Below are 26,797 nucleotides of genomic sequence, written 5' to 3'. Positions count from 1 at the left end.
ACTCTCCACCTCACTGCATATCTTCAAACAAGCTCTCAAGACCCACTACTTCATCAAGGCCTTCCAGCTCTCATCCTAACCCACATAATACTCTCTCCTCCCTATCTTCCCCTTCTGTGTCACGCCTGTCTGTCTGCCCCTCCCCTTTAGAATGTAAGCTCTCATAAGCAGGGACCTCTTCCTTCATGTGCTTCTCCTTACACTTTCTTCTACTCCTTACTCCTCATAAGGGCACATAACACGTCTCTGCCAACTCCCTGCTGCTTATTGTGAGTGTTTTAATCACTATTGCAGCAATGTATATGTCCTTCACTGTACTGTAAGTTACCTGTTTGTTTTTTGTTTTGTTCACTTATTAGTTTATGTACTATGTAAGGCGCTGCGGAACACTTGTGGCGCCATATAAATAAAGGATAACAACAACAGTGGATACAATTATTTTAAGAGCACCCTATTGGTTACTCTCAACCACTTTTATGAGACGCATTTTATGAGGTGTATGTACTGTGCCGCCGTTTGTCAAAGCGGACGATCATTGGAGGTTTTGATCAATAATTTTAAAACTGCAAAAGGAATTAATGTTAAACAAGTCTGGTTTAGCATTAAATCCTAGTGCTATTTTAAAACTATTGGTCAAAGCCCGCGATGGTCAGCGGTATTGTAAATAAAACCTTATATGTTAATTGGGAATTTGTTGCGTCACTGGGGCATTACTGCATCCACAGCTTATCCTGGGGAGGATCAGTAACTGTACTTTATGCCAGTTATTACAGTATATAAATACTGTAGATTCACCACAAGCATTTAATGAATTAAAGAACAGGAACATTTTTTGCCCTTTTGTCAGATATATTTAAAAAAACAGTCCAAACACTGCATAAACCCAAAGGCATTAAAATTTATTCAATGATGCAATAACAATTCTTTATTTACAATAGCATTATTTGACATCAAATAAGCATCAGCGAAGCAATATTAACTTGCATAAGTGTATTTAAAATCTTTCTAAATAGATCTACCTTTTGCATAAACTGCTCACACTATAGAAATACAGACATCAATGCAGGTGAGACAAAGAGCTGTTTAGAGGAACGTAAAGGTTGGGGAAGTTTGGGGCGTGAGGGACTCTAGACCTGCAATACTGTAAGCTTTCTCCTGAAGAACCATATTTTATATATTGCTTTATTTTTTACCCTTGTAAAGTTTTTTTTTACTCAATGTAAATGCGCACACACTATCTTTTGTAGATGAGTTCAGCTGTACAAATAAAATTCACAACCAACAGGAAAATAGGGACGTGATCAAGATTACAGTTAAAATGATTCTGGAAAGAGGCCCATCCTGTCTGATTAAATATTGTTGTGAGATGGAGTCACTTTTCCCAAAATTTACACAATACACTATACAAATATTATACATCAAACAGCTATGTAGGAATATACAATACTTAAAAACAGATCTAAGGCATATGCTATTTTCATTAGCATTTTGAGGTTCTCGCACATAGCTTTTGTTTTTCACCTGTAGTAAGAAACTTAAAATATTTAGTTTTAATATCCAAAGAAATACATAGGAGGAAAAAAAAAAAAAAAAACAACCACAACAAACAAATGAACTTTGTGATCAGTGAGTGGACACTGCCAGACTATCAGTTTAGGATTTAGCCACGTGTCACAGAATCTTTAGCACTGAGTCCTAAAAAAGCCAGTTACACTAAACGTTGTGCAGACAATGCTTTTTTGTCTCGGCGGAAATCTTCGTTACAAAAACTACAAAACAAATAATTGCTCTATTCACACCGGAAATTAATGGCTTTTGTCGAGTTTTAAAAATCGATTGTATATATCTTTGGGATACGTAAAGTGGAGCTATGCCACCGTTAAGAAGAACAAGCCATGTCCATACAGACCATTAAAAGTTAAAACTGTACATTATACAAACTGTCAAAAACATTGGTACAGGTCCTTGCAGGACAGTGAGGCTACTAGTAGGGTAGGAAGGTTGGGCAATAACTTAACATAAAGGAAACAGCCATCTGGAATTTCCAGAGATAAAACAGCAGCACTATGGCGATGTGGGATTTTATAAGCAGGAATTTCGATGTTGAATGTTCTGTAGATTTACAATTACCAAGGGGAAAAACAACTGTTTAAGTCAGGATAAGAGGTAGGAAATTAGTGAATACAATTCCAAAATACGATCTCTGGGAGTCTAGTTCAGGAGATGCCCAAATATATATATAAAAACATAAATTTATTTTTTTAAGCACTGGTAAGAAAATGGCCATTTTTGTGTGTGAACCCGAGTAACAAATAATATACTAGGTCTAATATCACTTTGTTTTTAAGGGACAATTTCGAAATCCTAAAGGAAAATATTAAGGTGATGCTGACATTTTGTTCTTGTATCCACACTATATAATGGTCGAGCATTTGGGAGATCATTGCATGTTCAATAGATGTTGCCAATAGAAAATGTAAAACACATAAGGAAGAACATAAATGCCATAAATATGACCAAGATGAACGATCTTTAATTTATAGGAGAGTGCTGGACCTTCCCAAAAACATGGACAACCTGTTTCCTATTAGTGCCATACCAGATTGGTGCAGCATTCCCCACAGTCTCCACCAATCTACCAGAAAATATTGATCCATCATTAATCCTTGTTATTTTATCTCCTGTGCTACATGCAGAGATGCTCCAGTCCTAATAGCTGCCACCCAGAGTGGACCACAAGAGCTAACTCGGTCACATGTGCCATCATATAACCAATGTTTAGAAACACAGATGAATCCTTAAATACATTGTTTCACAAATTCATAGAAGAAAAAATAACTTTATATTGCCAAAGCTTGATGTATCAATGAGTCAATTCCATATTTTACCCTTAATGACAAAAAAAATGGTTGTTAGTTGAGAAGTTGTTATATTTTATTTACAGCAGTCAACAAGACTATGAAATAAGCAATCCAAACCCTCTTATAACAAGGAGTAACAGAGACAGCAATGTTACCAGATGAATCTATTATCCCACCTTCTGCGAATGGCATGTGAATGGTATCATCAATGTGTCCCTGTCACGCAACGGAGGTAGCGCTTCTGTGGGCTGATCCAGTCTTTAGCTTATTGAATTACTTAGCAATTTGTGAAATTTTTGAGGCACGATAGACAGAGCGCCTCATGCCTCACTCATGTCAGCTTCTATTAAATTCTTACTACATTCTTAGGGATTTCCTAACAAACAAAATATCTGTTTCCAATGGGCAAGGTGATGGGTACACTTCATTGGTAGTGTCATAGTAGCAGGTTTTATGCAGTGATTATCTGTAAAAAGCACAGCAAATAGACAGCCACTAAATATAAATAGAGCACGTCACACCACCACTAAATCTCCTCTCGCAACCCGCTGGCTGTTGCTGATGGCGGACACATTTAGCCAAGACGATACAATGCAGCCGTATTTTGTTCTGCATTTTAAGCACAATTGCCAGAAAAATGATTAATATTTATAGTATGGATTTTCAGCTGTGGAAATATTACCAGAGGTATTCTTACTGTTGAAGCATTGCCAGCTAACACTACCTTAGGGTGGAAATTGCAAGTGTTGGTATAAGTTGGTGCCACTACACTAAGGTTAAAGGTATGGCAAGACAGTTGGTGAGATGAGAGGGTCATAAAATAAAGTTTAGGAAAGATACATGAATTCTATTTTAAACTAAAAGGATGTGAATGGAACAGGTCACTTCCAATGACCTCATACCTTCCAATGACCGCAGTTCCGACAACATCTCGCCAACACTGTCTGCTTCGTTTGCATGTGTTCATACAGCAAGAAATACTTGGGGCCAATGGTGTGACCTCCATTAAACCCCTCCCGCACATGCTATGCATGTTCAATATTGGTCATGATTGACATACGGGGCTACTGGCATTAAAATCACCACCAGACTGCAAAAATAATCAAATTTCTGTTCAATTCACCATTGCGTGTGTAGCAGGCTTTAAGTGAAGCTTAGGTAGCAATATTTCACATTATGTGCCATTCACATTTATTAGTAGCAAAGAGTAGAACACAAACGGTTCTTGTCATATGCAACAAGGAAAACCTGTGCTCCGGTGCTGGGTTACATAGACCGGATGCAAAATTCAGGTAAAGCCGGGGAGATTTTGGCTGGTTTACTATACATTGATCAATATGATCAGAATTACCTCATACGTTTTACAAATTAAGGAGCAAAATGTTATGAATCACACCTCAATCTGAATATATAGCAATTATGTACTTGGCAAATTGGGGGAAAAAAAAAATCAAACAACATGATAAATAATGATTTGGATTAACGGTTTTCAGTATACTAGAAAATTAAACACCTGTTATGATGATATCTTATGGGGATATCATGATGTACAGTCCGTATTCGGTTTACTTTGAGCAGTACCAACCCCCCCCCCCAAAAAAAATAAAAAAAATAAACAAAAATAACCCAGGACATAGTAGATAGAGAGCGAAATGAGTGGGATGAGACAATGGTTTAGGTATTTGCGGCGAAAAAGTGCAACTCTCCAGCATTTCAATACGCATGGACCAGCTTGGCTTACAAAACTGCAGGCCGTAAGCCCATCAGCAGGATATAAAAAAACAGAACTCATAGATTGTCACTCTAAGCAGGATCCTCTCTGTGAGTTTGCTAAGCGAGGTATATGTTTAGAAGACTATGAACATCATCATCGGCAGTTGCTTCGCTCCCCACCCCGAGATGTGTGACACAATGGCTGGTAGTGGGCAATAGAGAAACAAACACTTGTATATGAAAGCAATGAAGTCATAGGAACAACTGCAGAAACTGTACAGATTACTATAAAAGAAGGGCCATGTGGGTGTCTGTAATGTATTCTATATTCTACAGAAAGTCTCCTTAATTGTTTTATTGTCTTTTGTATTCCTTGTTGGATTTGTTATGTGCATGCATATATAACCAATCATATCAAACCGCTTCCTCCAGCATGGAGGTCACATACACTGGATACATTATAGGCTGAACCAATGTTACTACAAAATTAACTTATCAATACAATGGGAACTAGTAACACGTGGCACTGTGAGGTCAGTCCCCAGTGAATTGATCAGCTGCATTCTAATGAGTATCAGTTGAGCCCACAAGATGGCTGCTTCTCTAGTGTGCCAAGGTCACGTACGCTTGGTCAATCCCACCCATTCCTCTTGACCCAACCAATAAAACAGGTTGTTTGCCGAACTGCAAATGTTATTACCGCATAAATAAAACAAAAAAACACAAAAAGGCTCCAGATGGCATCATTTTGTTTTCTTTTAAAGTCAGTAAAATCTATCTGTACAAAACATGGACATGTGTGATGATATCTACATGATATACTCAAACATTTTCTTTTATTTGGATACCGAGCAACAATAGAGTTGGGGGGAGGGGGGAGGGGGGTTATAGGATATGGGTAGTGAACATTAGAAGAGGTTAGCAGTTGTCCGTGGCATCCAGTTCTTCTAGATAACACCAATGGACTGGGGAGAATCCCAGAATGTTCCTTCAGCAGAAAAGTGTCACACTTCAATGCACCTGATAAGCTGCTGGTGCTCCTGCATTTTATTGGACATTTATGAAAATTCTTGAAGAAAAAAAAAAAAGTGCTCTAACCCTTAAGCAACCAGGCAGAGCAAAGATTAATAAATGAACATAAATGTGTTTGCTTTTTTTCCCCCCTGTGAATCAAATTCTCCATAAATGTCCAGACTCGTGTAACGCTAATATATAAGCATTTCTCATCATACAGATCACAGCCAATGCAAAGCAAAAGGTTTCTCGTTAACGGTCTGCAAAGAAAATCGTGGGATCATGTCCTCTGAAAAAGCACAGAGATTTCCATTCCAGGATTATGAAAGGATGCAGGGGAAAGTCGTTGTGACGTAGCCTACACTGGCACACAGAACATTCAGAGATCTAAGCAGGACATTGGGATAAAAAGGATAAAGCCTACAAACTAGGTCTATCAAAAGCGTCGTGACCATTAAAGCTACTTTCAGTGGCCACAGTTTAGAAATTACCATTTAATACTGAAGTACCTTTTAAACTTTAAATTGACAACATTTTTCTTTATAAAACAAACTATTACAAATAAAAAGATCTTTCAACTTAAATTATTGCTTGTTTACACAGAAGCTATTTTTTTTAATGTACCATAAAAAAACCCCCACCCTTTTATAATAGGAAAATTAAACCTGAAGTGAAGTGTCCTGTAACGTTGGATTTAATCAAGTTTCCAAGAGAATATTTTTAACAAAGGAAAAAGAAAACCAAAAACGTTCAGATGGATAGAAAGTGCCACATGGAATATCCCCTTCCCTGGTCTCATACGCCTGCTCAAGTAATCATGGTGTGGAAATGTGGCACCATTGACTGTAACTGTCTGTGAGATGCTTGTTCTTTACGTTAAAAAAAAAAAAAAAAAAAGGAGAAAAAGAGAGCGGGACCAGCAAATTGGTGTAAAATTAATTATATGCACCCCAGATTTGTCATTTACATTTTTCACATTCAGCTATATGTCATTATAATGCACTGCAAAGCATTTAGAGGAACATATAGGTCCCTGCTACAACCAACTAACCTCAGGGAAAAAAATAAACACCTGGAAAAGTTGATAAAAATGAATTGCCTACTTAATTTTAATTCTATCAAACACCCAATTTGTGTAGAATATTAATCCACAGCGCCTTTAAATTTCATTTTCTTAATGGTGCATTTTACTATTAAACTCACAACTTTGACCCTTACCCTCCCCCCCTAGTAAAAAATATACAAACTTTGAAACAAGGGAAAAGAAAAAGCCTTCATGTGGTAGCAAAAGTATATATTGAGCTAATAGCCCAAGGAAATTGAGGTTAGAAACCAGTGTCAAAAACTTGAAAAAAAAAAATAATAATAATAATAAAAAAAAAAAAACAACAAAAAACACAGAAACAAAAACAACCCAGAAAACAAACAAAACAGCATAGTTTTTCTTAAATACATACAATTAAATACATTCATTTCAAATAGTCCAATGAAATTTGCCTGTCCATAATGACTCCACAGAAGGTATCTAAGTCGCACTACGGTGAATGCAGTGAACAGACTGGCCGTCTGTATTCCAGCCCCACGCTGCCTGCTGGAGAGGCTGCGTAACGGAACAACACAGCTCTGGAGCCGGATCAGGTCGTCTCCACAATGGGCTGCAAGTGGGCGTCTCATACCAGTCTATAAGAACGCGACCAACCAGATACAAAGGTTTCAGCTGATCAGCACACACGATAACCCAACATCATCTCCAGGGTCAGCAGTATTTCTGTGACAGAGGAAGGAAAAAGATATACTATTATATAGAAAAAAATATATAGCACAATAATTAGATGACCAAATCAAGTTTAGCCAACTGAAAATTCATTGTACACTTTACGGAAACATTATATTGTATTTCTACCAACTAGATATTTTAATTGATAGAAACTTGTATTAAAAGTCTAGTAGTGGTCTTTTAAATGCATTTACAACTTGACAAAAGCAGTGTTAGGAGACAAAGTGAAAGGAGATAAGGTGACAGCCAATCAGCTCCCAACTGTCATTTTTCAAACACAGCCTGTGAGATGGCAGCTAGGAGCGGATTGGCTGGTAACTTATCTCATTTCACCTTGTCTCTTAACACTGCTTAGTAAATAGACCCCTTAAAGTTTTAAAATATTTTATTTCCACACACTTGAATTATCTAATCAAAACGATCCTAAATGTATTTAGATACACTTCTATACTCAGACTATACAGGTCTACAGGGAAGCAGTTAAGGGGTGCCCAATAAGTGTCCCTCCAGTTGTTGAACTACACATCCCAGCATGCCTTGTAACAGCTTTTGCATGGCCAAATAGCAAAACTGTGGCAGGGCATGCTGGGATGTATAGTTCTACAACAGCTGGAGGACCGCTTATTGCCCACCCTAACCCTCGCTAACTTAAGGGACCTCTCAGTTGCAACAGATTATTATAGACATGTTTCTATACAATTTCTGAAGCGAGTACAAAGTTTAAATTAAATATTAAGAAATTGTTCCATGATAAATAGGGAACTTGTGTGAGGACATAGAAATAAATTTTATATAATATAGAAGATCTCTGAAGGTGCGAGTAATAAACGGAGCTTAGAACAGAAAATAAGCAATTATATCATGTTGGAGAAGTATATTTTCCCTATAGGACCTGTAATTTATTAAAAAAATATATATATATTCACTTCCTCATCCAAAACATAGAACTATTCTCCATGAGATCATCTTAACCTAATGTACTAAAATTCTGTGTTAGTTACTAACATAAATGTTACCTCGCTTACTGCATAAGCCACTGCTACCAGGCAGCCTCTCGCTGTGACCACTACTATATGCTAATAAAAGACAAGGGGCTGATCGGCTACCACTACTGTTACTGAAAATAAAACACTGTCATTGTGAAACAAATGGTTGTAAACAACATTTATGAGGAAATTTAGTTAAAACTAAATAAGGACTAATGGGGACACAATAAATTATTAATTTAGCTCGTTTTAGATACTGGCGAGCACAGTAACTGAAAGATAAAAACTCAAAATGAGGGGGGAGGGCAAATTAAGAAAATGAAGCTGTTACTTAATAAACAAAACAAAGAAAAAACATGTTATTAAATATTTATATTAGGGCACATAAAAGGTTACGATCACTATAAAAAAAAAAAAAAAAAAAAAAAAAAAAGCAAATCTCAGCCTCAAATATAATAAAACCTTGGATGATAAATATAAACACAAAGCAGCATCAACAAGTACAGACAATTAATAAATCAAAAATTGGATGATATCACATTTAGTGCCTGATTCAGCGGTGCGCACCACCTGCACGCCACGCCAAAGTGTTCACGTAGATGAACAATTATTTGCTGCTGCACAAAAGTACAGAAACCCTACAACATGCATGTACAAACAAAAGCGCTGTTGTGTGCGGGACCGCTGGTAATGTTGGTGAGGGAAGGCTATGGGAGTTCCTGGGGGGTGACCCAAGTGAGCGTGCTATGGCGTGTCCCGGGCGTGTCAGTGAAAGTCGTTGCATTGTCAGCCATGTTTAGAAAGAGTTCAGACAGAAACAATGCACCTGCCTAGTCTATGGTGCATGTGATGGTGGGAATGTCTTGAATCACCAGTGGTATTACACTGTGCATCACCACCGGAAAGTGGGCGTTTCAGTGCTTGCACATTCAGGTGCACGCTAATACCCAAGGGGCAGGCTGCAACTAGCATTTGCATATTATCGCCGCCATGACTACGCATAAGCGGCTGTAACTGCGTGCACCTCTGAAACAGGTCCTTATTACCTATAGCAAAATAAAACTGTTTCAACTTGTACGTGTATTATATTTAACTGCACATTTTCAAAGCATTAATACAGAACTTCAGCTTATCCAAAGCCCAATGTAAGATCAATCATTTGTGGGAATTTCATTTCCAGCGATGGCAGCAAAGTGAAGCTGAAACGGTTGGAACACCGGGACTTTGAGGCCACCAATTTCCCCTTGCACCCCATAAAGGTACGTAGGAAAACCAGACAGGTTTCGGTTTCATATTCCACAGACATGGGCACAGCCGAATATTGCAGAGAAATTAATTCGCCCCCAAGGACTGCAAGTTTAGTTTTCATACATAAGCGTTCTGGGTCAGAGCCATATCATAAATCCAATGTTTTACTTCGTAAATTCATATAAAATCAATGACCAATGTTTTAAAATGTGTTCTCTATACTATGGGGGGTAACTCAATTAGAAACGGGGTTTGCCACGCGGGGGAAAAGCTCCGGGTTCCACAGGCGGTGCTACTCAATTCATGAGCATTTTCCCTGCGCGGTAACGTGCACTAGCCCATAGATTCCGTGCAAAGTGCTAGAAGTGATGGGTTTCCCTGCATGTTAAAATGCAGAGTCTATACTGTAACGCCGATTTTTCCTCACAGCTCGCTAGCGCCTTCAATTACCTGAGGGCTAAACCATGCGCATACTTGAGTCTCACTTTAAGGAGTATATTTACTAAAGGTCGATTTAATTTTTTTTTATTTTGAATCTATGTGTTTCTGGGGCTTAATCACACATTTACTAACAGACAATTTTTAATTTAATTTAAGTAGCAGTAAATGTGTAATTTAGCTTCATAGACACAACATTGATGTTAATCGATTAAAATTGATTTTTAGTAAATATACCCCTTAGTGTCGTCCCACTGATAGAATTCAACATGGTCGAGGTGGTGTAGAAAACGGCACTATGGGGTCTATTTACTAAGCAGTGTTAGGAGACAGAGTGAAAAGTGATAAGGTGCCAGCCAATCAGCTCCCAACTGTCGTTTTTCAAACACAGCCTGTGAGATGGCAGTTAGGAGCTGATTGGCTGGCACCTTATCACTTTTCACTCTGTCTCCTAACACTGCTTATGCTGGCCATACACGCTGCAATTATCGGGACGATCCGCCCGATATCGGCAGATCGCCGCGATAACTGTAGCGTGGGGGGGGGGGGGGGGGGGGGGGAGACGACGACCAGGGTTAAATATTGCTCGGTCGGGCATGCTGTATTGTCCAGCATGCCCGTCCGATGCGATATTACCCAGTAAACTGTCGGCCGCATCGGGCAGTGTATGCCCAGCGTGGCCGACAGAGACATTTCCTGTGTTCCTTCCTACGGAAGGAACAGGGAAATGTCTCCTCCCCCGGGGGCGGAGCGCAGATGTCGGGCTATACACTGTGAGATTTCTCTCACAGTGTATGCCGCGGACATCTGCGGCTGGCAGCCGGCCAGATAAAATGTCTGTCGGTCTGACAGACATTTTATCTGGCAGTGTATGCCCAGCATTAGTAAATAGACCCCCAAGTCTTTTATAGGACTAAAATATGTAACCACTCACATCCATTTTTAAACAAAAATGTTCACATTGTAAAGCCTACATATTCTTTTTTAGCATATCAATTATGTCACTACTTCAATAAGAACAAATGTGAGATCAGCATGTGAAGTAATGGGTCACAGCTTTCTATACCCTAGTAAATGGCCTATTATTCCTCTTAATGCTAAGCCCTGAAGGTGGAATCATGCATAGGACATCAACATACATAAAAGGTTAAGTGGTAGGAGCTCAAGTTTAAAGTTTGTGTGAAGTCATCTCGCTATCATTACTCTTCCCAAAGACGAGAACATAACTGCATTATTTTAAATTATTCATGGAATTACTGCCGTAAGTAGTTTGCAATTAAATGAGAGGGAAAATAAAAGTCAATTTTGAACTTAGTGTTATATGTAAACAAGCAGAGGACACATGAATCAAACGTGCTCTGTCACTGGGAGAGATGTACATTACCATACCACTGTAAAACCTTTCAGGACAGCTGCCCCATAAATGGAATTTATAGGTTACAACCTAAGTAAACCGTTTTAATTCATAATGGAACTCAGGCATGAGGTGTGCAGTACTGATCTAAGGGAAACTTCTAGCCCATTTTAAACACTAAAATAGTGATACACATGCTATGGGGCAGATTCAGTTACACACGTTTATCACACAGCTGTGGTAGGCAGATACTGCTCGCACCTCCATAGATTGCCAGCTAACTGAGTCTTCTGTGACAATGTGCAAATATGCTGTTTCTGCCTCAAAAGTGCTCGTTATAGAATTCTGTTGCACCGTTATCAAATAGCAAACATGGATTTTTGGCATAAAGTGCTGTAACTGGAGGAACAGTACAAACACAAGAAATAGAAATATTTCCATGTAAGCAGTGATGCATTGGTAACAGTGCAGAATCTATAATACTCCTACATGTCCTTTCCCTATACCAGTCCTAAGCTTCCCCACGATCTCTTACGGTGATACATCTCCGTGTTTAATCAGGATTCCTCTGCTCAGTGGGTTTGTTAACCTCTTATTTAAGGTAATATCTTCCCATATACAAATCAGCTTATTGAGCTGCAATCTACTATACGCTATATAAATCAAATTTAGATACTGCACCTTCCAAATCCAAGTTTATATAGGTCAGTATGATAAAGTATTTTCCTTAGAGGGTACTAAATAATGGTAAAATAAATGGGGTGGCGCGCGGCGGCTAAGGCACCGGGGCGAGTGCTGCAGGGATTATTCTCACCTGACAAACACAATATAAGTAAAGAATTGACGTTATAGACATTATGACATTAACAACGAGATGCATAGAAGCTCACAGGACTTAGTGGCCTATTTACCAAGTGCTCAAAACATTATGCAGAAACTGCAGTCTCTACATAATGTTATGAATTGTTGATATGTACTAATCGCCTAATGCAGATTTCACATAATCACTATTGCTGGGCATACACGGCCAGATAAAATGTCTGTCAGACCGACAGACATATTATCTGTCAGCCTGCCAGCCGCAGATGTCGCCGGCATACACTGAGATTTCTCTCACAATGTATTAGTCCGACATCCACACTCCGCCCCCGGGGGAGGAGACATTTCCCTGTCCCTTCCGTAGGAAGGAACACAGGATATGTCTGTCTGTCGGCCGCAGCTGGGCATACACTGCCCGATGCGGCCGACAGTTTACTGGGAAATATCACATCGAATGAGCATGCTGGACAATCCGGCATGCCCGACCGAGCAATATTTAACCCTCGGTCGTCCCCCCACACGTTACAATTATGGGGGCGATCCGCCGATATCAGGTGGATCGCCCCGATAATTGTAGCGTGTATGGCCAGCATATGATCTGACTCCTACATACCAAACTCTGAAAAGCAAAGCTTTTTGGAGCTTGGCCCAGTTAGTTTACACCATCTTCAGGCGGTGTAAACTGCTTTAAGCTTATGTAGCCTTTACTTGCAGGGGAGAGATCTTCCAATCACTCTCCTACAGCCTCCGGCAGGTGCATGCACATGTGAAAGAATCCTCTGAAGCGCAGAATAACACGATCACAGCGGTTATCACTACTACTGTCCCTGCGGGTTCAGTTTAGCACATAGCGGGGACACTTTCATTCAAAATGCATCGCCGTGATTATTTGGGGGAGGAGAATTATGTTAGAACAATAAAAAAAACATACCCAGAGAGACTAGAGCCCTCTGTTAATAGAAACTGTCCACATTACTCTAAAGTAGCCACATTGTGTATCCATGACGACACTTCACAAAGGCAGTAGTATGGGTTATTACACTCACCTGTTCTTGACCCATTGAGGAAAGCCCTGATGTAGGCACGGAGGTCACAGAGGTCATGTTGATCTGCCCAGCCATCTGGTTCATGCCATTCCCATTGGCTGCCATGGAGGCGTTGATATTCATATTGTTATTATACATGCTGGTGCCAGCTTGTTGCCCAAAGTGTGGAGGAGATGGTTGTGAAAACATACTGGAAAACAAGATGGCTTCATTACAGTAGGCTGCTGGACCAGTGTTCCTAGGTTGCAAAAACCCTGCAATTTAGGTTTAGAGTAGGGATGTGCAGGCTCGGTTCTACTCGGTTCCGTTCGGTTCTTTTTACCGGATCTTATTGGGTTTCAGCTATCACGAGTTTTGGATAGCCAATAAGATTCGGTAAAAAGAACCGAACGGAACAGAGTAGAACCGAGCCTGCACATCCCTAGTTTAGAGTTGGTAACTGTCCCTATGGTATTGGAGTTCTCTCTGAAAAGGTCTTATATGCAACCTAGAAGCTCCTTTCAGCTCATGTACTAAACATCTCTACGGAAACTTGGTGTACTAGCAGTGTGTCCACGTTGCAAAATTAGACATGACCCTATCAAACATAGATGATTACCTGTTAGACCCATTATTCGTCTGTGCCCATCCATTCATGTCCGCTGACTGGTAAGCTTGGTTGGTCTGTGACTGCTGCATCATGGGACTTTGGGTATGGGCCAGTCTGGGTGACATAATTGGGCTCTGAGGTGTTGTCGCCCCCGTAAATCCAGGATCTGACTGCTGGCTCATGCCTAAAGGATAAATTAGTTCAGGTATTAGCCTCACTGCATACAGCATGTAATAGAACACACAGAAAGCCAAGTACAGTAAAGCAACCTCTAAAAGCATCCGAATGAAAAGAGAAAAATGCGTAGCAGAAAGCAGGACTTTTAGTACAGATGTATAAATGCAATTCTGGAGTCAGCTAGTGACCATTCTCCATCAGTACTTCCCTCTCTAGTTTGGATGCATTGAGTACATGCACTGCAGCGACCTGAATCAGGCACAGTTTGAGTACACTGACAGGCCTTGTTCACAGTTAGGGGTCAATCCTATTAGGTGCGAACTGTGAGTTTGTTTCTTGAAAGTGGCACACTTCACAGCGAAGCGCGCTCCCGAGAACTCTCCAATCCAATTAAAAAACCCTATTCACACTACTCGCAGCAGAGGGATGTGAGTTGACTGCTAAACAAGATTTGCGATAAATGCATGAAAATGTGGTGAGACCATCCTGGACCCCCCCAAAATGGATAATTTCGTCAGCAGGACCGTGTAGAAGGCTGTTTATGGCCATTAGGAAGGGAATGTAGAATTTCAAATGGTGTCAAATGGCTGATTTGTGTTTTCTTGTAAATGCAAGAAAATGATATAAAACAATCTTTTTTCGTTTAAACTCAAACGAATTAAACGAGAAATGCAAAAAAAAAAAAAAAAAAAAGTAGGAAAAAGGGTGATTTTGTGGTACTTTGAGGGCACCTTGAAAAAAAATAAAAAAAAAAATTATTATTTTGCATCTAAAAAAATTATTGTCTTTAAATTCAGGGTGCCTAAACTAATGAAAAAGTTTGATTTTGGGGTAATTTGAGGCGTTTTTTTTTTTTTTTTTAAAACCCAAAAGTTGACATGTAATTATTGGACTAATTAAGCCAACTGGAAACTTCCAAATGCTTAATTGGTCATATATTGGGGGGTATTTGGGGCCGGGTGTCTAAAGGGTTCAGCACGGTGTCTTAACATTTTAACCTTAAAATAAAGATTTTCCTTTCAATCTCTCACCCTCAGGGAGGTGCGAATGGAAAGATGCGAATTCAGTCTGACCGATTCAGTGCGAGTTGCTAATTGGATTATAAAATTAATTCGCTATGCGAATTCGAAGTGAAAATAGCAACTCGCACCTCGCACCCAATAGGATTGACCCCTTAATACTGCTTCCCCTTTGTTTACATGAAGAAAACAACATACTGAAGCTTGCGAATGCTCAATGCCTCTTATTTGAAGTGACAATCATTAACAAAGGTAATTCAATGTAAATAAGTTTAATCATTAAAAATAAAAATCATTTAACCCCGCCAATCCATAAATGTTGCATTGATACATCTTTTAATCATTATTTCTGGTAGCGATTTATGCCACATACTAGACACAGGAAATGTCAGTTTTGTACAGAGAGCTGTGGATATAATAAATAAAAAACTATACATTATTTCTCAGTAGTGACAAACGTACAGTCTACTACCGCATCTTATAAGAGCCTGGGACAGAAAAATAAATGACAATGAAATGAGTGTGGTAACGGCAGCCTGTCCAGCTCAGAGGGAGCGAGCAAGCACAAGCAAGCGCTAAAATGCACAATGCGCTTTCGAGAGGGGGCACAAGCATGGTCGGGAGGGGGGCAGGGCGCCTGCAGGACCAAGAGGAGGAGGTGGTGGGACAAGGACACAAGTGCAGGACCAAGAGGAGGAGGTGGTGGTGGGACAAGGACACAAGTGCAATACCAAGAGGAGGGAGAAGAAGGAGGAGGAGGAGGAGGAGGTGGTGGTGGGACAAGTACACAAGTGCAGAACCAAGATGAGGAGGTGGTGGTGGTGGGACAAGAACACAAGTGCAGGACCAAGAGGAGGAGGTGGTGGGACAAGGACACAAGTGCAGGACCAAGAAGAGGTGGTGGTGGTGGGACAAGGACACAAGTGCAGGACCAAGAGGAGGAGGTGGTGGTGGGACAAGGACACAAGTGCAGGACCAAGAGGAGGAGGTGGTGGTGGGACAAGGACACAAGTGCAATACCAAGAGGAGGGAGAAGAAGGAGGAGGAGGAGGAGGAGGAGGTGGTGGTGGGACAAGTACACAAGTGCAGAACCAAGATGAGGAGGTGGTGGTGGTGGGACAAGGACACAAGTGCAGGACCAAGAGGAGGAGGAGGTGGTGGTGGGACAAGGACACAAGTGAGGGACCAAGAGGAGGAGGAGGTGGGACAAGGACACAAGTGCAGGACCAAGAGGAGGAGGTGGTGGGACAAGGACACAAGTGCAGGACCAAGAAGAGGTGGTGGTGGTGGTGGGACAAGGACACAAGTGCAGGACCAAGAGGAGGAGGAGGTGGTGGTGGGACAAGGACACAAGTGAGGGACCAAGAGGAGGAGGAGGTGGGACAAGGACACAAGTGCAGGACCAAGAGGAGGAGGTGGTGGGACAAGGACACAAGTGCAGGACCAAGAGGAGGAGGTGGTGGGACAAGGACACAAGTGCAGGACCAAGAAGAGGTGGTGGGACAAGAACACAAGTGCAGGACCAAGAGGAGGAGGAGGTGGTGGGACAAGGACACAAGTGCAGGACCAGGAGGAGGTGGTGGTGGGACAAGGACACAAGTGCAAGACTAAGCAGTGCAGGGCAAGTGTAAGACCAAGAGTCTGTGGTTGTGTGTGTTTGTGTGTGTGGGGTGGGGAGGTGTTTGCGTGTAGGAGAAAGAGGGGACAACTAAGCATGTGAGTGTGTGCACAACAGCACTCAAAACAGAGAAATAAAAATTACCATTTACTTGACAAAACATAATGCATATTTTAATCCTATGCTGGGACTAAACCAGCGGTTCCCAAACTGAATTTCCAGCCGGACCCTTGCAGGGGTGCCACAGGCTGTGGTCCAGTACCAAATAATATAGTCAATATGATAGAGAAACCCAGTGCTGGTGGCTGCAAATCATAAAATGTGTGGACAAACAGAAGCGTAGCCCTGTCCACCACCACAGAATGGAATTTATGACAGGTAAGCACAATTTACATTATTTTATTATTTATTTAAATGAATTTCCGAATAAGAAACTTTTGGCCTAGGGGTGCCATGAAAACATTGCTGGTACTCCAGGGCGCCGTGATTCAAGAAAGTTTGGGAACCACTGGACTAAACAATAACACATTTTCATATAGATAAGTGATGGCAGAATATTCCACTATAAACACATGTATAAACAGTGGCAGAGGAAGCACCAAAAAGGAGCCAAGGCAGAGGACATGTATGTAATATGTAGAAGGACATGAATTAACACATGATCTAAACACACAAGCAGAGGTAAAGTCTTAGCACCAGACACAGAGCAGCAGATAGCTTTAGTTAAGCACATCAATGTCACGACTTCAACTACTATGAAGTTTATAGGCTTGGCAAATTCTGTGTACTGGCCTATTATTTACAGATTAATACAAGTCAAGGGATGTATTAGATCAATGGATGTTAATGACATGTTAGTAGTTACATGCACTTTTACATTTCAACATCTCTTTTTTTTTATTTTTTTTACAGACCACATTTTAGTTGCAGGGATCAAGAGAGCAATGAGATATTGCATTATTTACCATTTCACTCTTGTAAATGCTAAAATGTAAACTATTTAATATACCCATTGCCTGCTCACATCGTTGGCCATTTTTGTGGCCTGCATCGGTATCACCATCATCGGTGAGGCATGAGGCATGTGTGTTTCAGTAAACTGATAATTGTGGGTTTATTGAACATAAAGCCTATGTTCATGGCAGGTGCCCAGTACTGTAAGAGGCTCAAATGTGCTGCAAAAACCAGCAATAAATTTGTATTCTCAGACTAAAGAACACAGTTCACCGTTAAAATATTTGTATAACTCAGTCTCATAACAGTACAAAAGTTAATATTGCTGTAACAAATCAGGAACTCATTCTAACACATATAAGAGTGAAAAGCATGCTATGAATCGGACATATGTTGGTTTGCCACCCAGTCACTTCCTAGAACTCGTCAAGCCTATGAAGACCGCTGACATTTCAAACCCCATTGTAAGCGAACGGGTGGACTGCAATGTACTGCTTTGCAATAGTTTGCAGGCCTAGCAACACTAAAGAGGTTAAAGCAAGACCTGCACTTAAAAGTGGAAGGTGGTACCTGAGCTGGCAAACTGGAAGGCATTGTGCTGAATTTGGGAATTCATGACAGGCCCATACTGTCCTCCCATACTCCCCATGATCCCTTGGTTAGCCAGATTCATCTGGGAGCCATGCAAAGAGCTGTGAGAGAGCGACTGTGACCCAGGGCTGGGGGGCACTGGGGAGAAAGGACTGGTGAAAGGTGGTGGGGATGGAATTCCAGTACCGTAGTTCGTGGGAAATGGAAACTGCTGCGCATTGGCTTGCGGTATCCGGGGGCTGCTTATTGATCCGGACATGGCAGCAGAAGCCACCATGTTTGGTGGCATAGTGAGTCCTTGTCCTCTCATCATCATTGCCCTGTGCTGTACTTGTTGCTGCTGCTGAAGCTGTCTTTGCCGTAGGTGCTGACTCAATATCTCCCTCTGCCTTTGAGCCAACATTTGTGCATTGATGGGTCCCTGCAAACAAAGGGGCAATAGGCATTACAGGCAGCACTTTCACAAACAAGCGTTCAATCGTTACCGTCAGATCTGTACATGTCGATGGTACTTGAGGGTTTAAAGGGCATCACATGCAGTTTATTGCTGCACTTAAAATACATGCAGAGTAAAATAAAACAAAAGAAAACCTCCAGAAAAAGCTACAAAAATTATTTATCAATTAACCCCCCTATAACTCATTACCTGGAACTGCTCATGACTTATTACTGTGCAAATGACGTATGGGATACTATGGAGCCTTATAACATTTTATTTTGTTACAGAACAGGGTGGTGGGGTTTAGGCCAACAAAGGAGAAGAAAAGAAAAGATGGGAGATAGGGTGAGGGAAACATATAAAATTGAAGTGGTAGGACTATAAGAAGGGTATATATATATATATATATATATATATGTATGTAATTTTTCCTAATTTAAGCAATTTTATGTTTAACGCCAATGTAGTAACGTTAAAGATACAATTAAACTTCAACTGTCTGATTTGCCCTATAAATAGTATGAAACTTATGGCATGAGTAAGGGCACTACACACAGGTGTTTAGGCGCCCTAACCAGGACTTTAGATGGGTTTAGCCATTTTACACGGCTATAACTGGTCTAACTGGGAGTGAAGACGGCGATAATAAATGGGCACCCACAACAATTGAATTGCAACACTGGGCGCCCATTAATTATCGCCAGCCACAAAATAATTGAATTGCCCTCATTGGCTCCCTACAGTATAGTGTACAGAGTGATTAGAGTGTTCCCACTGAAGGCCATTATACTGTACTGGAAAATAGAGTTCATACAAGCCCCAGACACAGGGGAGATGGCTGTGATGCAAAGACTTGCCAAAAAGTGTATTTGCCGGGTCCATTTTGTGGTTGCATAATTTTCGGACAATCCGTGTGAAAGCGTGACTATGAGAAGGAATGGCTGCCAGGCATGCATTGAACGTGGAATACGGTGTGCGTGTTGCAGACATTTTTGCAGGTCATATTTGTCAGTGTGAATGTGTTAGTCAGAATGCGGAGCGGTTACTGTCTTCATACATTGTCACAGGGAATGAGAAACATTACACTACAGCGTCATTTACAGAGCTACATCATACCTGTTCTCTCATCTGAGCTGGTACCCCTTGCCTCATAGGCATGTTCATGTTGGAGACGTTATTCATGGGATTCAATATCGGTTGCCGGTTCTAGGGAAAAAAATAAAATAAATTATAAGGGTTTAAGGTGGAAGCAAACATGGAATGTCGCTGGTTACCAATAATACATTCACACTCCAGCAAGGGGCATATGAATAAAACATACTGATACATGTAACATTGTGTCAATCTGACAAATGGCATTTCAAATATTGGCTGTGAAATGACACTTTTATGTTATAGCCAAACGTGTCATTATCGCATTAAGAGAACTTGCTGCTTGTACAAGTGTTTATTATCATGGGCAAATGGAAGATGTGATTTATAAGACAGAAGAGGAATGTAAGATTATAATCCACGGCACCATATAGTTAGTGACCTACAGATTTAGTGGTCCACTAAACAAACCTTTTGATCACTGAAGTAAACCACTTATGATGTAGGCTTTTATCGTCTATATATAATATTGCTCAAGAAGACTACTCGACGTAGATTTATTTTGCTGGCAAGTGGCAGGTTATCAGAGATGACCCGCAGCGCTCCATGTAATCCCATTCTTGTTTGAAATCAGAAGGTAGACATGCTGACTGGCCTAGTTTATCTGCGTGACCCAAGCCAGCCCTGCACAACACGGAGAATGTGGAGACCTTTATCCTTATGACAGAAATATCATACATATCAGTAATGTATGACGGGAAGGGGTCAGCTATAAAGAACAATGCAGAACTGTGCAAATTTTCATTTTTCAACATGAACCAATAGACTAAGGGCTGTATTCAGAGGCGGCCGTACGGTCTACGACCGCCTCGATGTTTGTCAAGTGCGCATGAGGGAGCCGGCTCCTTCGTGCGCATGCGTGAGACCCGCTACGACCGACAGCGCTGGTCGTAGCGGGTCTCTTTCCAAAGGGGGCGAGCTGTCGATGTTGATTGACAGCTCACCCCGTTTGGAAGGCGGGCCGGGGGGGGTGGCAGCCCAAACGGAGGCGTTCCCATGGGAACGCCTGCCGTTTGGGGGAGGCCCCACTGACATCACTAGTGATGTCAGTGGAGAGCTTCCGGCTCTGACAGAGCCAGAAGCTCTCCGGGGCTTACGACAAGTGAGACCCTACCCTAGGGTCTCGTCGTAAGCCCCGATGGTCTCTGACCATCGCGACCATCACCCGAGCAGTCGTTACAGCTGTGGGTGTTAACCCACAGCCTAACGACCGAAACAGAGGCGGCCGGTCAGGATGCAAGTGGCCGCCCAGTTTCTGAGCGACCGCTTGCATCCTCCAACGCCTCTGAATGAGGCCCTAAATCCAGCTAATTCTTAGATTCACGCAATTTAATTTTGTAGATTTAAGAGAATTGTGACTTGGTGTAACGTCAGGCAGCCATAATTGAACCCAAAACAGAGAAGTGAAAAGACATGATATAGTACGGAATACCTGTTGTGCCTGGAGCCGATGCTGGAGCTGGAGCCTCAACTGGTTTGGCTGGTTTTGCACCATTCCAGTGGGCCTCAATACAGGCCGTGTTTGCATGCGCAGCATGCCGTAGTTTGGACGCTGTCCCATGGTGTGGAAGTTTGGATCGGTCATCTGAGCATAGCTATTCTGAGCCATCTGCCCTTGAGTAGCATAGGCATGATTAAAGACTGGTGCTTTCTGATCCATCAGCAGGTTTGACTCTTGATTAACAAATGATTCTGGATCGACAGAATGACTCTAAGAGGGAGAAGAAAAAACAAAAACAACAGGTTCTTGATATGGATTCAGTCAATAGACACATAAGGAAAGTTAATGTTTTTCTTCTTTGAACTCCATTTTACATAACCTGTAACAAGTCAAGAAAATCTACATGCACAATCAATCTTCAGATTTGTGCGCTAACATCATTTGGACTTGTCTGTAGTTAACTAGAACAAAAAATGAATTTAAACCATTGGGTGTCGGACCATCATACATTTTCTAGCAGGTGCGTACCTGATTCACAAGCTCTGGTATTCCAAGAGCTCGGTCGATTTCCTCAAGACCATCAAAATTTCTCAATGCCACATAAAGCTGATCCAGAAGGTTGCCTTCTTCTGTCGGAGACTCTGACGAAGGGGGCTGACAAATCATGTCATCCGGTGAGCTAAACTGCTGCCTGAAAAAAGGAAAGAATTCCATAATCGCAATCAAGTTAAAGTTGTTTTACAATAACAAAATGATAAAATGAGTCGATCATACAAACTGCACATATTGTACTGGGGTCACAATGATATACAAAGCACCAGCTCTGCAAGCCAGCAATTCTTATTGGGAACAGCCAAGTTCTCAATCTCCAAAGATGATGGAGCTGCAGCAAATATCAAACTAGGAATTGTGTATATATTTATATATTTATACATACATTTATACATACACACACAAAACAAAAAAACACACACTCTTTAGTCTCGAGTGTAACAAACGTACCTGCTCTGATTGTTAAAGGTTTGATCGATAGGCAAGATACTCTCAGGCCACGGAGCCGTTTGGTTAGGAGGTGCCTGCTGCTGGACATACGGTGTTCGAACAATGTTCATGTCTAGATCAGAAGCTCCTTAAACACAGAGAACAGTCAATGACTGTAAAGGCCTTCATAGCATCCACCGATTATAGCATTTCATACCAACTGGGCTATTGCACATTTTTTTTTTACCTTCAGGCAATTCAATTACAGCCTGTTTTCTGCACCCCAAAACAATCATCTGATTTCGGGCGAAAACACATAGAATCAGTGACAAGCTCACGGACCTGTGTGTTTTCACTGCCTGATCCGCGAAAACTGTATAATTATCAGGATTTTTTTTTTTTTTCGGAGCCCGCTGAGGTCCCAAAACACTGCCCCCTCCCCAAAAAGCTGCAGGCGGCCGCGCTTCAGGATAACTGGATAGCCCAGAGGGGGTCAATTAGCTCATAATAAATTACCACGGCTAATTGTATACCCCCCACCCCAAGGCAGCGATTAACCTTTCCAAGACCATGTGTGGTTTAAAGTTAAATGACCAGGCCCATAGTCATGGTTTAGCCAGGAATTATTTTTTACTTTCACTTTATAGTCAACCAAAGTTTATATTGTTTGTTCGGGACATACACAGGTTTATTTTTCCCCCACCATTTAAAATTAACAGGTTAGAGAAACCGAAGACAAAAATAAAAAAAACGTTTTCCAGAATTGGAAAAGCGTCCGGAGTTTGCAAGTGCCAGACCCTATAACCCCAATGTCATCATTTAGCAATCATCATTTCACTCAGAATCATCCCAGTAAGCAAATAGGCTTGGCACATAACTAGAATATGTCTGACAGACAAGGAAGCATATTAACCATTTATTTTCAGATGATTCTACAGGCATTTTATTCCTACGACAGAAGCAGGGCATGTCTGCTGTTGGAGGTAATACACTATAATAAAGTAATGCGACATTTTCCATCTCAAAGCCTAACTTCCATATGAGGGTCTAACTTACCCATATTCATGACAGCGGACTGCATCATGGGCCTGGGGCATGTCTGGCCGGCAGACCTCATGGGAATACTGGAGGTTGGACTGCGTATCATACCCTGCATTGGCCTGTTCATTGCATTGCCCGGTGTGGGGCATGCTGCCCTGATGGGTGCTGTCTGCGAGCCCCACTCTGTCGACTGTAAGGATGGTCTAGGGCCGTTCCCACCAATCATTCCTGAAAATAAAGTCAACATTATGAGTCATTCTGCAACAAAAAGTATTCTACAGAGATGCTGAAATCTGAGGATCTGGATTTTTCTGTAGACCCTTTAGTTAAATATGTAATAGATAATACAGGAAACTGGCTCTTTTGGGTCCGCAGAACAATGACACCCGGACAAGGGATCAGATAAAAATAGTGTCCTACCATGACACTAGGGGCCCCAGTACAATGGCATCATGATAACAGAGTAATAGCTAAAAAAAGAGAATACGCAAAACTACTCCTCTGTAAAGTGAAGCAGGTGGAACAGGCTGAAGCAGTGAGATGCATGAACTATGGTTTATATGCTTATACACTTCTCCAATTTGTGATGACAGACAAGCTAAAATGTAACTTTAAACCAACTGCACCATTTCATCCTCTAACAGATGTCACTCTTTTCCCACTGTGCTAATTATATACGTACTGTTAGACATAGAGAATGGCAGTACTTGCTGGACTAACCGTTGGAGAGCATACAAATTCCACACAGACATAACCCTGATCGAAATCTTATCCATAACCCCAGCCCTGTGTGGTAGCCATGCCTCTCTGCCTGGGCGCTCATCATGGTAACAGGCTACAGTGTAGCCAGAAGTGAACTAGTGACCCTCGGATCAGGATCAGTCCATAGGTGTTCATATAGGCAGTGTGGAATATGACCAAGTCAGTTAACTTGAATGGATTCATAAAAGCCAGGATATTCTCCACATAACTCAAGTGCTCTGTAGTTTTTGCATTGCAATTATCGCTGTAAAAAGTAAATGCACAACTGTAACGGAAAATGAAAGCAAACTATAGTAATCAGGTAATACAGCCCCCCCTAGTGGATTTAGGGTAACATTTTTCAATCCACTCTTGTTCAGAATACTCCCTTCAACCACACAAGTTTAGACCATGCAAATATTAGAATTAATTATGCAAAAAAAAATAATCACGGTTCTATGAACAGCAGCAATATTACCCCCAACAGTTTGTGGACTTCGCTCCTCCCCCATATCTCTAACATTACCTAAACTGTATTGTAGTTATTGATGTCAGCTTTTATCTACCCACCACAGCAGAGAAGCAGCAGGCAGGACAGTGCACCAGCTCTGTGGTAGACTAGCGTGAATGTACCATGTGATATTACACGGATTTGGAGGACCAATAAGTGGAAGTTATTCTAGTGGGAGCTGTCGGGCACACTTTGCCCCCCGGAGCTCCCAACTGGATCCCACAGAATGATTTGTGTAAAAGAACAAAAGGCTGTAAACCATGTGAGAAGCGACACCTACCAGAACTGTTGCTGCCCACCCCACCTTGTCCTGCCATCATGCCTTGACTGTTCATCATCCCAGAGGGAGGCATGGAGGAGAATGGGCTGCTGTTCCTCATTGGCTGAAATGACCCCGCCGTGGTCTGGTTCTGTAAACTGATGTCCAGTGGTACATTCTGGTTTGGTAATAGTCTCCCAAGCTGTAGCTGTGCAGCACGAGCATGACTAAACACTGCAAGCAACAAGATAAAATTCATGTCATTATTACACAGTTATGTGTTTCCGTCAGCAACTATATTAATGGCTCTGTAACCTCAAAAATGTATTTCCTGTTGTGCCTAGTACTGGGGAATGTATGTATTTGTCACAGCCAGCACACAGGCATGGTATATAACTATGAACAAACAGGAGGCTATGGGGACAAAACAATGAGGAGCGATGCACCTTTGTGACAGCGATTACATGACCCTACAAATTCGTGCATTTCAGTTTGCAGCCCCATAGGGGTGCGCTCCTAATTGAATTGAGCCCTCTGTCTGCTACCTCTTGGATGGGGCAGGATATGATACCCTCAATGGCATCATATCCGGCCCCTAATGTCTTCATGCATACTACTTGCTAGTAGGCCATGCAGCCAAGCTACTATAGTGTAAGGGGAATAAGAGACCATGTATAAAATAACAGAGGACACAGTGACTCAAGACATACTTTTTAAACCATTACGGGATAAAGTAAATGCACCTTATAAATTAACAAAAAATATTTATATTTGTATATATCAAGGCAAACTTCGAGCAAGATCGGAAAAATGTAACTGCACCATATGTATCATAGGAAAACCATAGCATCCTGCATACTGGTACAGTGATCTTTACATCTCTCTCTATAAATGTTCCTTGCATAAACAGCAGGGGGCGCTCCAGGTTTACAAAGAACAATTCCTCTGAGCCAAGACAGAAAACAAGCTACTGATGCTGGCAGAGAGGATCAGGAACAGGAAATCCTACATAGAGGTCTGTGACTTACTGTTCTGCTGTATCCGCATAGCTCTCTGCCTCTGCACTGCCGCGCTGTTATCACCAGTGATCTGCATCAGGTCATTGATGATGGCTTGTTTGTCAACAGAGTTAGCATCAGGCCGAGTGTCTGAGTAAAGTTGGTTTAACTGGCTGTTCTGTAAGTCGTCCAAGATTTCATCAAGGTTATCCAGATCAGAGCTGGCCTGCCAAAGAATATAGCAATGACCAGTTAAATATCACATTATGTTATATCATCCTGCAGGAAATTACAGTGTGTATGTTAAGTGAATGGATTTGACAACTGAATTTTAAGAAGAGATCAAACATTCTGCACCATAGTCTAGGTCAGGAACTCACAGGTGCAAGTACACACGGCATGTACTCATGTTTCTCACCACACAAACAGTTTTTGGATACAAATAAAAAATAAAACACATGCAAAGTATTATGGGAGACAGTCAGACCCATACGGGTAAAGGTGAATACATACAGGACGATTCGCTCCATGAACAAAATCGTCCCGTGTGTCCCCGGCTGGGGTGTGCTCAGTGATGTTAATGACACTGAGCAGAAACACTGAACGAAATCAAGAACGATTTTGTTCAGTGCCGGCCACCCACCCTCCCTCCCTCATCCCTGAACATGTTCAACCTGACATTATCGTCAGGTTGGACCGGAGGTTCGGCGATGAACAATAACTACCAACAACAAATGGGAGTGCATATTGGTAGTCATCGTTCATCGTTTTGTGGCAGAAACTGAACGATTTTTTGGATGACTGAACGATAAAGATATCGTTATCGTTCAGTCGTCCAAAAAAATCGCTGCGTGTGTACGCACCTTAGAAGGCAAATTCATGTGGATGAATGCCGATCCAACTACAGCTATAGCTCTCACTGGACCTGTGAGAATACAGGTAATGCTGGTTGCACATTGAAACGTTTGGCCAGGCATTTTAATCATATTGCCCCAATGTTACTGACTGTGATACACCAACAATCGCCCAA

At 41.5% G+C, this 26,797-nt stretch overlaps 1 protein-coding gene across 3 annotated transcripts in view; it reads right to left on the bottom strand.

Moving 5' to 3' along the window:
• Window positions 1-878: 878 nt before the first annotated feature.
• NCOA2 (nuclear receptor coactivator 2) overlaps window positions 879-26,797 on the bottom strand; it is a 231,602-nt gene continuing 205,683 nt past the window's right edge. For 2 of the 3 annotated variants that reach the window (XM_088471472.1, XM_088471473.1), the window contains 11 exons: window positions 25,798-25,993; window positions 24,791-25,003; window positions 23,274-23,486; window positions 22,239-22,365; window positions 21,765-21,927; window positions 21,228-21,506; window positions 19,760-19,849; window positions 18,184-18,625; window positions 13,855-14,029; window positions 13,257-13,446; window positions 879-7,356 (listed from right to left, as the gene is read on the bottom strand). In XM_088471472.1, coding sequence (XP_088327598.1) covers window positions 7,345-7,356; window positions 13,257-13,446; window positions 13,855-14,029; window positions 18,184-18,625; window positions 19,760-19,849; window positions 21,228-21,506; window positions 21,765-21,927; window positions 22,239-22,365; window positions 23,274-23,486; window positions 24,791-25,003; window positions 25,798-25,993 — 2,100 coding nt within the window. In that variant the 3' untranslated portion in view covers window positions 879-7,344. The remainder of the gene's footprint in view (window positions 7,357-13,256; window positions 13,447-13,854; window positions 14,030-18,183; window positions 18,626-19,759; window positions 19,850-21,227; window positions 21,507-21,764; window positions 21,928-22,238; window positions 22,366-23,273; window positions 23,487-24,790; window positions 25,004-25,797; window positions 25,994-26,797) is intronic. The other variant, XM_088471475.1, reaches the window with a different exon arrangement.

This window comes from Taudactylus pleione, unplaced genomic scaffold (assembly GCF_031769625.1).
Source record: "Taudactylus pleione unplaced genomic scaffold, aTauple2 ptg000114l, whole genome shotgun sequence".
Taxonomy (NCBI): Eukaryota; Metazoa; Chordata; class Amphibia; order Anura; family Myobatrachidae; genus Taudactylus; species Taudactylus pleione.
The sequence above is the reverse complement of the archived record's forward strand: the minus strand, read 5'-3'. Positions and strand labels throughout refer to the sequence as shown.